We start from the raw sequence: 15,298 nt of genomic DNA, 5'->3' as shown, positions 1-15,298 counted from the left end.
CGTTCGTGTTTTACCGTCATGGTTAAAAAAAAAAAACGATAATATAAAACCGCTTAATTTCGCTATCTATAATCCCTAATAATAACTCCTGTATAGTAGTCCAACAACATTCTGACACTTGATGACACCTGAATACCCTGTCAGAAAAGTCTACAAAAATAGAATTGGGATTGGGCCTAAATTGACACTGGGTCACACCTCACAATGAATTTTTAACAGATCAGATGCAAACAGATCAGCCACATACTGTATGAAACTAACAATGCTTGACATAATAATAGTTTAATATTTGTTTAATTTCTTGCTGATAAACTGTTATAAAACCCAAAGTTCAGCACAATTAAAAATTAACTTGATAAAATGCATCTTGCACCAAACAAATATAATGAAAAAATAAAACAGACAAATAAATCTGAGTAATTTAATAATACAATTATAATACCAAAAATAAGATATGTGTACAACTAGAGAAAACCGTTAATCATAATGCATAACATGTCAATTTAACAGATTCAGTTTATGATTTGTATTGTTTCTGGACTTCTAATAGTGTGATGACCATCAGTAAGTCAGTAGTTCTGAAAGCATCTCCAGCTCTTTCATTTCTCTAGAGACATCTAGAAAAGACATCAAATTAGATTACCTGATAGAAGTAATTGACATCACAAATGACTTTGCATTTAAACTCTTGCTTCTGTGTTGTAGCAGAATTGTTTCTTACCCTTCCATGTGCTTTTGCTGGTTTGGTTCAGTGACCGTTTTATTTCTATCTTTAATCTTGATTTGAGATAAGCCATTGTGGTCACCTGCGCAAAGAAACATGGAGCTTTTAATTGATTTTCATCTTTGCAAAACTGAAGGCATGTCTAAATGATTTGGGTTCTGTACCTTAAAGTTGTTCAACTTTTTAAGCACCTCCGTTTTTGCTTTATTGCTCATGTCTTCTTTTTTCTGATCAACTGTGGTTAATAACAGTTCTTGCTTTTTCTTCATGGATCCTACTCCTGTTATAGATGCAGCTTCTAAAATAAGCAACACCCTGTTTTACCCTTCTAATGGAGGCATCAGAATTATGAAATAAATAAATTCTTAATGTGCTTGTTTTATGAATGGAATATATGTTCTAATATTTTCCATCTCCTCTGTTATATGTTGGTAAGGACATATAAAAAAATAAAAATAAGGAAACAATCTGTTCTTAAATTCCAGTGTAATTAGAGGACATTACCTCGTTAGAAAAGTAGAGATTATTACATTTTTGTGATATTTGCATTATTTATTAGTTTGTTCATTTGAAAAAAGGCTGCAAATATTGCAAAAAAAAATGCTGTTTATATATATTTTCAATCATCGGATTTACAAATATACAGGGTGGGCCATTTATATAGATACACCTTAATAAAATGGGAATGGTTGGTGATATTAACGTCCTGTTCGTGGCACATTAATATATGTGAGGGGGCAAACTTTTCAAGATGGGTGGAGACCATGGTGGCCATTTTGAAGTCGGCCATCTTGGATCCAACTATTGTTTTTCCGATAGGAAGAGGGTCATTTGACACATCAAACTTATTGAGAATTTCACACAAAAAAAAAACAATGGCGTGCTCGGTTTTCACCTAACTTTATACTTTCGTGAGTTATTTACAGGTTTCTGACCACTTATAAAATGTGTTCAATGTGCTGCCCATTGTGTTGGATTGTCAATGCAACCCTCTTCTCCCACTCTTCACACACTGATAGCAACACTGCAGGAGAAATGCCAGCACAGGCTTCCAGTATTCGTAGTTTCAGGTGCTGCACATCTTGTATCTTCACACCATAGACAACAAAGATAGTGGGACCATTCTTCCTCAAAGGAAACCTCAAGGCCACTGGATATTTGAAATTGTTACATGATGATGTGCTTCCCTCTTTTTGCACTGAAGCTGACATGCTCCCTGAGTTTTTCCAGCAAGATGGTGCACCACCACATTATGGGTGTCAGGTCCGAGCATTCCTAGATGAACAGTTTCTAGAAAAGTGGATTGGTCGTTGTGGGCCAGTTGAATGGACCCCAAGGTCTTCCGATCTGACCCCCTTAGACTTTTATCTTTGGGGTCATTTGAAGGCAATTGTCTATAGTGTGAACATACAAGATGTGCAGCACCTGAAACTATGGATACTGGAAGCCTGTGCTGGCATTTCTCCTGCGGTGTTGCTATCAGTGTGTGAAGAGTGGGAGAAGAGGGTTGCATTGACAATCCAACACAATGGCCAGCACATTGAACACATTTTATAAGTGGTCAGAAACTTGTAAATAACTCATGAAAGAAAAAAGTTACATTAATACTTGTGAAATTCCCAATAAGTTTGATGTGTCAAATGACCCTCTTCCTATTGAAAAAACAAAAGTTGGATCCAAGATGGCCGACTTCAAAATGGCCACCATGGTCACCAAGCATCTTGAAAAGTTTGCCCCCTCTCACATATACTAATTTGCCACAAACAGGACGTTAATATCACCAACCATTCCCATTTTATTAAGGTGTATCCATATAAATGGCCCACCCTGTAGACTTCATATAAAGTAGAGATTATTACAGTATTTTTAATACTATATATGTATTTTATTATTAGTTTTTATTCAGCTAAAATACACCTGTATGCAGATGATAATATAATATATACAGCGGCACACTACTTAAACCAAGCATTTACAGAACGCTTTTCAAGTATTGCAGTGTACGTTGACAATTACATCTTTGAGTGGTGTACAAATAGAAAGAGTTAGCTCTTAGAAATATCTAGGTATTTGGATTGACGAGAGATTAGCCTTTGATATACACATTGACAAGTTATTGAAAAAGCTTAGGCCAAAATTAGGTTTCTTATACCTGTCAAAAAATTGTTTTCCTTATAAGGCCTGTAAGAAATTATTAGAGAGTACATTTTTGCCTATAATTGATTATGGTGATCACCTATATATGCATGCAGCCGCTACTCTACATAGAAAACTAGATTCTGTTTATCATGCAGCAATGCGCTTTGTTACAGGTGCAGACTCGTGGACACATCACTGTATTTTGTACGATTCCTTAGATTGGTTATCTCTTTATCAAAGGAGAAAATTACATTTGTACTTTATTTACTTTAAAGGCTCTCTTTGGTAAACTACCATCCTATCTTTCTAACTTGCTAACATTTCACATAAATAGCCAACGCACAAGATCTGATTCCTGTATTCGTTTAACAGTCTCAAGGAAATAGTCAGAACTTGGCAAACGTGCTTTCTTCCTTTTATGCTCCTAGGGCTTGGAATGACCTGCAAAACCAGCTTAATCCTGATACACTTCTGACTCTGAATACTTTTAAAAATCTTCTGTACTACGTCTTAACGGATATTTGTAACTGTTTTTTATGATCGGACCTTTTATGAATGGTGCTTTTGTAATTTTGTGGTAATGTTTTTTGTGATTTGTATGCAAAACTCTATGTGCTGCCTGCCGTCTTGACAAGGTCTCACTGGAAGAAGAGACAGTACTGTCTCAATGTGATCTCCTGGCTAAATAAAGGAAATAATAATAATAATAATAATAATAATAATAATAATAATAATAATAATAAATATATGTTCAAATATGTTAGCTACAGTTTTCCTTATGTTGTGTTTTGGACTTTTGGCTAACCTTCATAGCATCTTGACATTTCATTCATAATAGTTGTTTGAATTGATGAGTAGATGTCCTTCTTCGTGTCAACAATGTTAAGTGATGCCTTCAGTTTGGTTTCCTTACAAAATATAAAAAGTCAGAAATAAAAATTTTGAGAAAAGTAAGTATCATTATGAAATTAAATGTCTTAATTTAGATGAAAAGTTGTGTGTGTGTGTGTGTGTGTGTGTGTGTGTGTGTGTGTGTGTGTGTGTGTGTGTGTGTGTGTGTGTGTGTGTGTGTGTGTGTGTGTGTGTGTGTGGTAATCATAAGAAATAATGATTTACACTGACTTCAACACATACAGAGGATTAAGGAACAGTGACCCCAACTCACCTGGATTTGGATGTAGTTCTTAATTGGTTGTAATATCAGATGCTTGAGGTAAGCAGAGTCACTCTGAATGATAGTGAATTTATCAATCTGCTCCTGCACTGATCTACCTGTTTTTCCACTAACACTAGAATCAGATTATAACAAATTTATGTTTATTTTTACAAACTCTTGCAAAATTTAAATCCTTGATATATGATCTGATACATGAATTACGCAAGGAAAATAGTGACGAGAATGACCAAGCACAAAAGCAAGTACAAGCAAATTCATACAGTATACTGGACTGTGCACTATAGGCTCGGAAATGAATAAAAGTTTACTGAAATTAACAAAAATGTCTCATAAATTCAAGATAAAGAGGCAAACTGCCCTATAACTGTAAACAATTTGATCTTGTAGTCTAGAAACTATGACAGCTACCTTTTAATGTTTTTTGAGTGTCTGCATCAATATGTCTTAAGGTTGCCAATAAGCGAATGTGATTCAAAACAAAAATGTGAAAAAATTTCTAAACTTGCATTCATCACTTCCTTGAATGAAGTTTTTGTGACAATCTCACACTTCTCATCATATATTCTGACTAGCCTTATTATCTTCAGACTAAATGCACTCTAGCATTTGAAACCTCTCAATACTGTACTTTTCTTTTCCAAAACAGAAACAATTCTATTTAATTAAAATAAATTAAAAACAACTTACGGAAATATCTGTCTGAAATCATCATCAATGCATTCTTGCAAATGTTTGGCTAGTTCCTTGTTCAGATCTAGAATTTTATTCCAATTTTTCGACCAATAGCACCCATGGTTCTTGCACAAAGCACTGAGGATTTTATGGAACCCTCTTCCATCCATTTTCTGGAAAAATAAATAAATAAATAAATAAATAAATACACACACACTGTTTAAAAACAAGAAATGTATAGTTATGCAAAACTAAATTTGAATCACACTCACCGGTGCTATCAGTTCCTTTGTGGAAGCGACACATTTCTGCACTGATTGTTCCACTCCCCTTGAAAGACCCTGCTCCAGAACATTATAAATGCTGTCAAAATATCTGTCCAGTTCATTTAGAGATTTCCTTAGGTTCTTCTTATATTCAATGCGGACTTTGCCTTTCAATTCATCCTTAAAAAATATATACAACAACAAACAACAGCAGTGAAATACAGAGTGATGCCTGTTGGCAGCATTCTGAAGACACAATAATTTAGAAATCATTCAAATTCTGATAGGGATACCGTTTTCTTGGTTGTATTTATCTGGCCACTTTGTATCAAGAGCAAAGTTCCCTTTGCTTTATTTACAAAATCTTGTGCCAGCTCTCTGTTAATGCTCTTGTTAAGACTCCTTAGATCATCCTGAAGCTGTAAGATTTCTAGAGATAAACAAGAATCTGAATTATTTGGTTATTGGTTTATCTTGCTTATAATTAATAACATCAGATTCATTAAAAACAAACTTGCTAGAAGATTGTTTATTAATTTATTTATTTATTGTCATGAATAAAGATTTAAAACAAAAAAGCAACATACAAACAAATAGACAGAGTAGTTTACCTGTTTCGGTAGGTTGCAGATTGAATTTGCAGTCAAAGAATGCATTGGAACGTACAGTAAAAACTTGAAAGTGATGGTCAGTACTGAATATTTTCTGAAATAGAATATATATATATATATATATACATAATTATAATTATTAATTAATATAATATGAAAGATTAAATGTTTGAGTTTAAGAAGTAATGGTAGCAAAGAAAAAATGCAGTAAATTTACCTTGATTTCAGACTTTTCAAATTTTTCTTTCACCTTCGCCTTGGCATGCTCATTTCTGTGTAGTATGCATGCATTTCTTTTATCCTAGAAAATGTATAGGATCAATATATATATATTTGAAGTCAGAATTATTAGCCCCTCCTTTGATATTTTTTTCTTTTTTATATATATATTTCCCAAATGATGATTAACAGAGCAAGGACATTTTCACAGTATGTCTGATAATATTTTTTTTCTTCTGGAGAAAGTCTTATTTCTTTTATTTCGGCTAGAATAAAAGCAGTTTTTATTTTTTTAAAAGCCATTTTAAGGTCAAAATTATTAGCCCCTTTAAGTTAATTTTGTTTTCGACAGTCTACAGAACAAACCATTATTATACAATAACTTGCCTAATTACCCTAACCTGCCTAGTTATCATAATTAAGCCAGTTAAGCCTTAAAATGTCACTTTAAGCTGTATAGAAGTGTCTTGAAAAATATCTAGTCAAATATTATTTACTGTCATCATGGCAAAGATAAAATAAATCAGTTATTAGAAATGAGTTATTAAAACTATTATGTTTAGAAATGTGTTGAAAAAAATCTCTCCTTTTAAAAGAAATTGGGGGGGAAAATAAACATAGGGTCTAATAATTGAGGGGGGGTAATAATTCTGACTTCAACTACATATAAACAGTTAAAGTCAGAATTATTAGCCCCTTTTAAGCTAATTTTTTTTCGATAGTCTACAGAACAAACCATCGTTATACAATAACTTGCCTAATTACCCTAACCTGCCTAGTTAACCTAATTAACCTAGTTAAGCTTTTAAATGTCACTTTAAGCTGTATAGAAGTGTCTTAGTATCTAGTAAAATATCTAGTAAAATATTATTTACTGTCATCATGGCAAAGATCAAATAAATCAGTTATTAGAAATGAGTTTAAGAAATTTATGTTTAGACATGTGTTGAAAAAATCTCTCCGTTAAACAGAAATTGGGGAAAAAAATAATCGGGGAGGGGGGGGGGGGCGGTGGGATTGGGCGAATAATTCAGGGAGGCTAATAATTCTAACATCAACTGTATATACTGTATATATATATATATATATATATATATATATATATATATATATATATATATATATATATATATATATATATATATATATATATATATATATATAGTTGAACAATAATATGGGTCTATTGAAAAATCTGATTCAGTGCATGATAGATTTTATACATTCTCATTTACCATCAATAAGTTATCAAATTACAGCTACTGCAATATGAGCTCTCTGACACAAAATCAGAAAATTTACTCAGAAACAGCAATACAAACTTACAGGGGAAACTGACTGAAGTCGTGCAGATCTAAAAAAAAATAATAATAAATAAAAAAGTGAGTTATTGTTGCTGATTTGAACTTCTTATTTGTTTGACATAGTTACACTACAGTCAGACTTAGAATTAACCCACTTTCCAGCTATTCACATCCCAAACATAATACTCAGAAAATACCTAATATAGGCTGCTGGATTGATGATATCTGTCTTTGTACAGATAAATTTAATATTTTTGCATTTTCCACCTGGTCCCAGTTCTTCAATGCAGTGCTTTAATATCCCCCAGGGATCTCTGTCAGTGATTGCTCGATTGATGTCACTTACAATCCACACAGAAGAGCATTCTCTTAGTTTCTGTAGGATTTTAAATTTAACAGCGAGTTAGAAGACGTTAATAAATGTGTGTTGTTACATATGCTACAGTGGATATCTGGTTAAAGGATTCATGTGAAATTACAGATATCCAAAGGTCATTTCGAGTCTTGTTGCAGTCTCCAGTCCCAGGAAGATCCACAAGCACAATGTGTTCCAGGAGTTCATGGCAGTCTGGAATCTTGATGGTCACACTCTTCACAAGTGGCCAGTACCAGCCACCAGGACTAGACTCACTGTGTTGAATGTAACTTGCAACAGCATTGGTAAATTCACAGAGCTGTTGAGAAAATAAATTGATTTGCTAAGCAACAAATTGAAATGCATTCTACATTTAACATGTTAGACATTAGCATCCCCTTACATCAGTGTTTGAGATTGTTACTGGATTGATGGACAGAAAGTTTTCAATCTTAGCGAATTTGTCATCTTTCTTGAGCTCTTCTAATGTTTTCTTATCTGCATCAGTTCCATACAGTGCAGTGATTTTTTCTTCAGCAGTTTCAATTATTTCCTCATTTTTGTCCTCACCATCAGCAGTTATATCTCTGAATAGATCTTTAAGCTCCTTTTCCCACTCCTAGAGAGGCATTCAAAGCATGTTATAAAGTTATACTGACAAGTTGTTTTAGAGCATTCTTTTTTCATTCCTTCTTGTAATTCTCATTAAAGTCGAAGTAAGATTTAATAAAAAAAATCATGAAACCTCTTTAGAGATTAGCTCAATCTCAGCTTTGTAATCAGAATCCTCCAGATTGGCTTCAACCTGAGTAGTAACTGCTGTACAGGCACCATAACAACCAGATGGCAGTAGGTCCTTCCCCAAGACTGAATTTAGTAAAGAACTCTTTCCTTCTCCTGATTTTCCAAAAACCCCAATGGTTGCCTTCTTTCTCCTGCCTTTATCCATTTGATCTGGGGTTTTAGTGACTCTTCGCAAAATTTGTTTTACACACTCAATGATATAAGAATCTGATCAACAAGAAGAGTTGAAAGTTCTGTGATTAATAACAAGACACGAATTAAAGAATGTACAGTAACTGCACATTTCCATACTGACCAATCCAGTGCATAAAGCAGTGCAAATAGGTTCCAAAATGCAAAACTAATGATTGGTGTGTGTACTAGTCCATCTCTAACTAAGAAGTCTTTATTTTATATCTTTATTTCAATAGAAGTTTTACAGCATAGATTGTAATAAAGCAGTTTTACATACACAATTAAAAAGTCAAGTACTATTCTCTATGAACAATCAATGTGACAAAGCCTAGAGACAAAAAGACCTCAAAATAAAATTCCTCCACAGTTTATCAAAGGTCTCTGTCAGAGGAAGCCAATAGTTGATGGCAACTAGCATCATATGACCTCCAACACTTCATATTGTAGAGAGAATGCAAGATAGAACAAAACATCAAAGCACTGCCACAATGGAACATATATTTGCAGTTAGCAGCAATGTACAAATCTGTGTAATATACATAAATGATAAGGAAAGATGAGTTTTGTATGTTCTGAGATGTGGGTTGCATTCTGGTATCCAGTTTCCTCAACACTGAAAAAGGGCAACTGGTGTGTCTTTCATTCAAAATACATTTTTATATTGGATTAAGTGAAGAATTAAGCTTGGTTTTAACCTGTTTTATTTGATTTGTCTTAAAGCAAAAATCAAACCCCTTGGGAAAATTTTTAAAAGTAGTAATTTTACTTCAAACCAGCCTTTTGCAAGTCATGTGACTACATGGAAAAAAGTACTGCTATTCAATTCTAATGTAATTTCGTTTACCATCTTGCATGACGTTTATAGCCACACTGAAAGCACCATTAAATAGTTTACCTAAGATCTTCAAAATAAACAAACCAGCATTAGTGTAGCCTAAAATTACATGTATTTATTGTAGTTTAGTCCAAGTTACAACTCGACTTCAATTTAATAGTATTTTTTTGTTAGTTTTTTTGTTTACAAACTAGATATTTTAGTTGATCCAAAGTTATTCAATTATTTATTCAGGGTCTATAAAACAATATTATATCTTTGAGTGAATGTATTTTTTTTCCTGGGGCAGAACAAATATTTTGCTTAAGATTAAATTGAGTCAAAATTATAATTTGATGCAAATGTATTATTTTGGTGTAACAAATTATAGTATTTTTATTAGGTTGGTCCAAAGCAGAACTGTACTTTGTTGTTGAAAATGATTAGTGCTCATTATTTTAAACAATATCTTTACATTATGTGAATGTATTTTTTCTTGACCACAATAAATATTTTTGATTTAGGATGAATTGATTTTTAATGTTTGAACCAAAGTTAAATTATACTTTAAGAAAAAACTAAAAATGTATTTGTAACAAATAATCAAATTATTTATCTGTAAAAATTGAGTCATTTTTTTTTTTTAAGTTGGTTCAAGGTAAAGGTGTAACGGATCACAAATCTCATGGTTCGGATCACAAATCTCATGGTTCGGATCACGTTATGCTGATCAACCAAAAACGGAAGGAGACAAATGTAATTTGCTTTCCATTTATTACAAAAACAGCACTGCAAGAAAGTTTCGGTTTTAACAAACAGAACCTGTAATCTTATAGTCAGCTGAATAAAAATAAATTGTAAAATATTCAGTACTGTGAAAACCTCACTGTTACTACTACTGTTGCTGATAATGCTAAATGTAGAAATCTAACATTATAATTTGTGCAGTTCATAATTATTTTTTTGTGTCATTTTCAATAAATTATTCATTCACTCATAAAACTTCATGTTTCATTGCTAGATGGTTCATTTTTGAAGATTTTTTCTGTGGCATATTTTTGATGGCTGGTTGTGACCAATTGGTTAAATAATGTAATTGCTGGCTACAACTTTCAATTTTGAGCGTAAAGTTAAATGCATATGGTATATATGTTATATGCATGTGATTTTAATATTTACCATAAAGTTCAGTGGTTTTATCTAAATCATAAACTGTTATCCCAGTACTTCTCTGCTATTTGACTGTTTGTAAACAAGATTTTTTCATTTTTCATACACAGATTTGAACGCAGTGATTGAAAGGATTAACATATGCAAATCACCTCATTTATAGTTTATTTCACGGGGGTGTTGAGATCCTGTTCTTTAATGATTAATTGTGCAGCTTACACTAAATGCATTAACGCAGGTTAATTAAGTTGTGACTGAAAACACCTTTAACCTAAGAAACCCACCACCACATCCTGAATAACCCACCTCAACTTCTTTTGTCATCATTGTATTTTACAGGAAAGCCTAAATGCTTTCATACATTTGATTTGAATGACACGAGAGGCGATCTCTCTGCAATCATTACACCTTTAGGATTAATCTAAAAAAAAAAAAAGTATTAATCCGCGGGTCACGTACGTGTGTTATGATCCGTGGGTTGTGATCCATACAAATCATGGATCAGCCGTGATCCGTTACACCCCTAGTTCAAGGTATACATTTTTTGTGCATAATCAAAATATATACTCTGTGAATCATTTCATTTTAAATTAAGTAAGAATGCTTTTCTGTGATGGGAATGGACATTAGTCCAGGGTGTTTTTTGGGGGTAGGTATGCTGGGATCAGTTTCAGCACCCCTGCAACACTGCACGTGATTTGAAATCAGGTGTATTGATATGATATTACACTTTTAAACTGATGTGTCTTAGTTCTGCAGAATTTTTATTGCCACCCAAGTAATTAATTACATGTGGAGAGATTTTACTTGCCTGTTTTCATTGATGACTCCATACTCAAATCAGGTAATTCATCATCATGTTTTCTTTTAGTACCTATCAGAGAATTCATTCCAATCATTATTTTTCTTTAACCACAGTACTGTACAATGATCTTTAATTTCATACCTCGACTAGTTATAGTGGGATGGATGTAGAGTCCTGAGGGGAAAGAACATATTCTTATTAAATATGATTTGTTTCTAACTGTTTTTGGTTCTGACTTTAACAAAAACCAATTGTCTCACCATCAGAGGAAGATGTTGATTGTGATGATACAGGAAGCAGTGGAGGTGGATTTTTCATCCTTTGAAATCCTTCCATCTCTTCTTTTGGTTCTTCAGAAATGGCTGATCTATAAATTTAAGCAATAAGAATTGATATAAAGGAAGTCGTCTCTTTAATTTGGGTGTTAAAGATAGTTACACTGAAGACATTTCTCTGCTCAAGCTCACCACTTTTGCCACTCAACAAGACAGAGGAACTATAAGTCACTTTGGAATAACAGCTTTTCCCCTCTATAACTGTATATTTAAAGGGGTCATGATTTGTGAAATCAACTTTTACTTCAGCTTTTGGGAGGTCATCGTACTAAAAGAATATGCCATAGATTACAGAAAACATTCTTGTTACTGAAATAAAAGCTTTTATTGACACCAGGCTCAGAATATGGCAGATCTTGGATTGTATCTATAATGGAATCTGTCGTTTAAACATTCCTCCACCATGACCACCCCAGTTGAGTTAGTAACAAATTGATTGTTCCACAATTACCCACTCTAGTGGTGTGTGTGTATGTGATTGTTGCAACAGTGCAGTAAAGACGTGTTCTTCTTGAAGAGAATGAAATGTTGACATGGTCAATCTCGCTGTGTGTCAATCTTACTGCATGTGAGCTTTCTTCATTTAAAAACAAATTCAAATCCAAAAGATCCTTTTTTTTAGACTGAAGATTGATTGTATGTGTAGATCATTCAAAAGAGACACTTTGGAGGCACATTTGATCTCCAAAGACACAGGTCGGTGATCTTTGAGTTCACTTATCTTTGAATTCATGATTTTACAACTTCCAACCAGACCACATACATTCATCTGGAATGAAGTAATCCAGTCTGGACACCGGACAGTTTTTTATGTAAAATGTAAAATCCTGCTTTACAGGATTCTTTCTTCTCCAGACATCAGCCAGCTGAAGAGATTCCATGAAATTCTCCACAGATAAGAGCAGTTTATTGTGTGTTCTGTTTTTTGTCATCTTGCCTGTATTCCATTTTTTGTCGATAAAAGGATTGAGATATGTGTTGAAATCTCCAACAATTACCAGCAGCCCGGTGGTCATTGACTGCAGGTATCTTGAAAGATTATCAAGCGTTTTTGTGTCTGTCTGATGGATATAAACACTAACCAGAGTGTACAGCTGACCCGCCAGTTTACATTTCAACACAACATAAGCTCCACTGTTATTTTTTTATCACTTATATATTCAAAATCTAGACTCTTCCTCACTAGAATGGCAGTTAGATTTACATTTACATTTACATTTAGTCATTTAGCAGACGCTTTTATCCAAAGCGACTTACAAATGAGGACAAGGAAGCAATTCACACAACTATAAGAGCAGCAGTGAACAAGTGCTATAGACAAGTTTCAGGTGTGTAAAGTCTAAGAAGCAAAGCTTTAGTAAAAAATGTTTTTTTTTTTTTTTTTTTTTTTTATGAGAGAGAGAGAGAGAGAGAGAGAGAGAGGGCACAGTTAGTGGTATAGCCAGAGAGGCAGTTGCAGATTAGGAAGGAAAGTGGAGACTAAACAGTTGCGTTTTTAGTCGTTTCTTGAAGACAGCAAGTGACTCTGCTGTTCTGATTTAGTTAGGGAGTTCATTCCACCAACTGGGCAGATTGAATGTGAGAGTTCGGGAAAGTGATTTCTTTCCTCTTTGGGATGGAACAACGAGGCGACGTTCATTCACAGAACGCAAGTTTCTGGAGGGCACATAAATCTGCAGAAGTGAGAGCAGATATGAAGGAGCCAAGCTAGAGGTCACTTTGTAAGCAAACATCAGAGCTTTGAATTTGATGCGGGCAGCAACTGGCAGCCAGTGCAAATGGGTGAGTAGCGGAGTGACATGTGCTCTTTTGGGTTCATCAAAGACCACTCGTGCTGCTGCGTTCTGAAGCAGCTGAAGAGGTTTGATAGAACTAGCTGGTAGCCCGGCTAGCAGAGAGTTGCAATAGTCCAGTTTGGAGAGAACAAGAGCTTGAACAATGAGTTGAGCTGTATGTTCAGATAGAAAGGGTCGGACCTTTCTGATGTTGTAGAGTGCGAATCTGCAAGATCGAGCAGTTCTAGAAATGTGGTCAGAGAAGTTCAGTTGGTCATCGATTGTTACTCCAAGGCTTTTTACCATTTTGGATGCAGTGATGGTTGCTCCGTCCATCTGGATTGAAAAGTTATGGTGAAGAGTCGGGTTGGCAGAAACTTCAAGCATTTCCGTTTTCGTGAGGTTAAGCTGGAGATGATGATCTTTCATCCAGTGTGAAATGTCTGACAGGCAGGCTGAAATGCGAGCTGGAACCGAGGGATCGTCAGGGTGAAAAGAGAGGTATAGCTGGGTGTCATCAGCATAGCAGTGGTAGGAAAAACCATGTTTCTGGATGACTGTTCCTAAAGATGCCGTGTAGATAGAGAAGAGAAGTGGCCCAAGAACAGAGATATCTGCTTTGTTTAAGTCCAATAACATTCCAAGTGATGAAGTTCAATGTCTGTGAAGCCATGAACACATCAGACAGATCTACTTTCACAGACTAATTGCCTTGTTAGATTAATTTGTTCACTGCCAAAACAGAGTAATGGGGAATTTTAATCTTGACTGTAGCAAAAGTTCTGTCTGACTCTTGTTAACCAGTCATTAATTTGTCTTTCCTACAGCTGCCCCACCCTGCTTAAACAGGGTCATGTAAATATTACCAGCTTATGCATACATTTCAGTAAACAAAGTGTTACATTTTTGACAATCAATGTCATCCAAAAGCATGAAGATAATTACAAATAAATGACAAATGTCAAGATTTTATGATGCATCTCATTATAATTTAAAAACATGCCATTCATTCATTCATTCATTCATTCTCTTTTTGGTTTCGTCTCTTTATTAATCAGGGGTCATCACAGTGGAATGAACTGCCAACTTATCCAGCAAATGTTTTATGCAGCGGATGCCCTTCCAGCTGCAACCCATCACTGGGAAACATCCATACACACTCATTCCCACACATACACTAAGGACAATTTAGCTTACACAATTCACCTTCAGTATAGCGCATGTCTTTAAACTTGTGGGGGGAAACCGGAGCACCAGGAGGAAACCCACGCAAACACGAGGCGAACTTGCAAACTCCACACAGAAATGCTAACTGACTCAGCCAAGGCTCAAACCAGCGACCTTCTACCTAATGCGCCACTGTGACGCCCCCTATGCCAATCAAATAAATGAAAAAATAGTACATTTTAACACTTTCACTGAAAGATATAATAGCTAACAATTAAAAACCTGAAACACTACAACAGAGTAAAATAAAAACCTTTCATTACAGTTAGTATAATCCTTTTTAAAGGATTTAAAAACAATATAACCTTGAATTTTTTTACTTACCTACAATCAAATGACCTGTCAAATGCTTCTTTGAGAAACAGAAATATGTGTGGATTGTTTTGATATACGTTTTAGAATTTTAGCTTTAACTTTAAGCACTGTTGTAATGTTATAGAAAATAACCTTAAATCACTGTCTGAGAAACCGGAGACTGCCTTATATTCAGCTGTTGGGCAGAGTAAAATTTCTCTCTGACTCATTAGGTGTGGCATTTTCTTGTTACAGAAAGGGAAAGAGAAAAAGAATAATTTATTTTGTTAGAATTTGAGTTAAATTTTTGAGAATAAAGTTATAAAAAACTTGGATTTTGCTTAGATTGAAAACTAAAATACAAATGTGACCTTTAATTGATATATTTCTCAAAGACTTTTTTAATCTTCTTTTTATCTCAGTTTTCAAGTCA

The 15,298-nt window shown here is 34.2% G+C and overlaps 1 protein-coding gene and 1 long non-coding RNA gene across 2 annotated transcripts; both read right to left on the bottom strand.

Moving 5' to 3' along the window:
* Positions 1–462: 462 nt before the first annotated feature.
* LOC130247052 (nuclear GTPase SLIP-GC-like) lies at positions 463–8,416 on the bottom strand. Its single transcript, XM_056480232.1, has 15 exons — positions 8,213–8,416; positions 7,871–8,086; positions 7,592–7,786; positions 7,310–7,488; positions 7,135–7,162; positions 5,807–5,890; positions 5,590–5,683; positions 5,272–5,408; positions 4,985–5,158; positions 4,728–4,885; positions 4,029–4,152; positions 3,669–3,771; positions 889–1,022; positions 722–806; positions 463–617 (listed from the first exon to the last, which is right to left on the bottom strand). The coding sequence occupies exons 1-15, from the start codon at positions 8,414–8,416 to the stop codon at positions 562–564; spliced, it is 1,971 nt and encodes a 656-aa protein (XP_056336207.1). The 3' UTR covers positions 463–561.
* A 2,831-nt stretch (positions 8,417–11,247) lies between these two features.
* Positions 11,248–15,003, bottom strand: LOC130246291 (uncharacterized). Its single transcript, XR_008839426.1, has 4 exons — positions 14,896–15,003; positions 11,495–11,601; positions 11,376–11,408; positions 11,248–11,303 (listed from the first exon to the last, which is right to left on the bottom strand). It is a non-coding gene; the product is annotated as an uncharacterized LOC130246291 (long non-coding RNA).
* Between the last annotated feature and the right edge of the window lie 295 nt (positions 15,004–15,298).

This window comes from Danio aesculapii, chromosome 19 (assembly GCF_903798145.1).
Source record: "Danio aesculapii chromosome 19, fDanAes4.1, whole genome shotgun sequence".
Taxonomy (NCBI): domain Eukaryota; kingdom Metazoa; phylum Chordata; class Actinopteri; order Cypriniformes; family Danionidae; genus Danio; species Danio aesculapii.
This window is presented reverse-complemented; position numbering and strand designations above follow the sequence as displayed.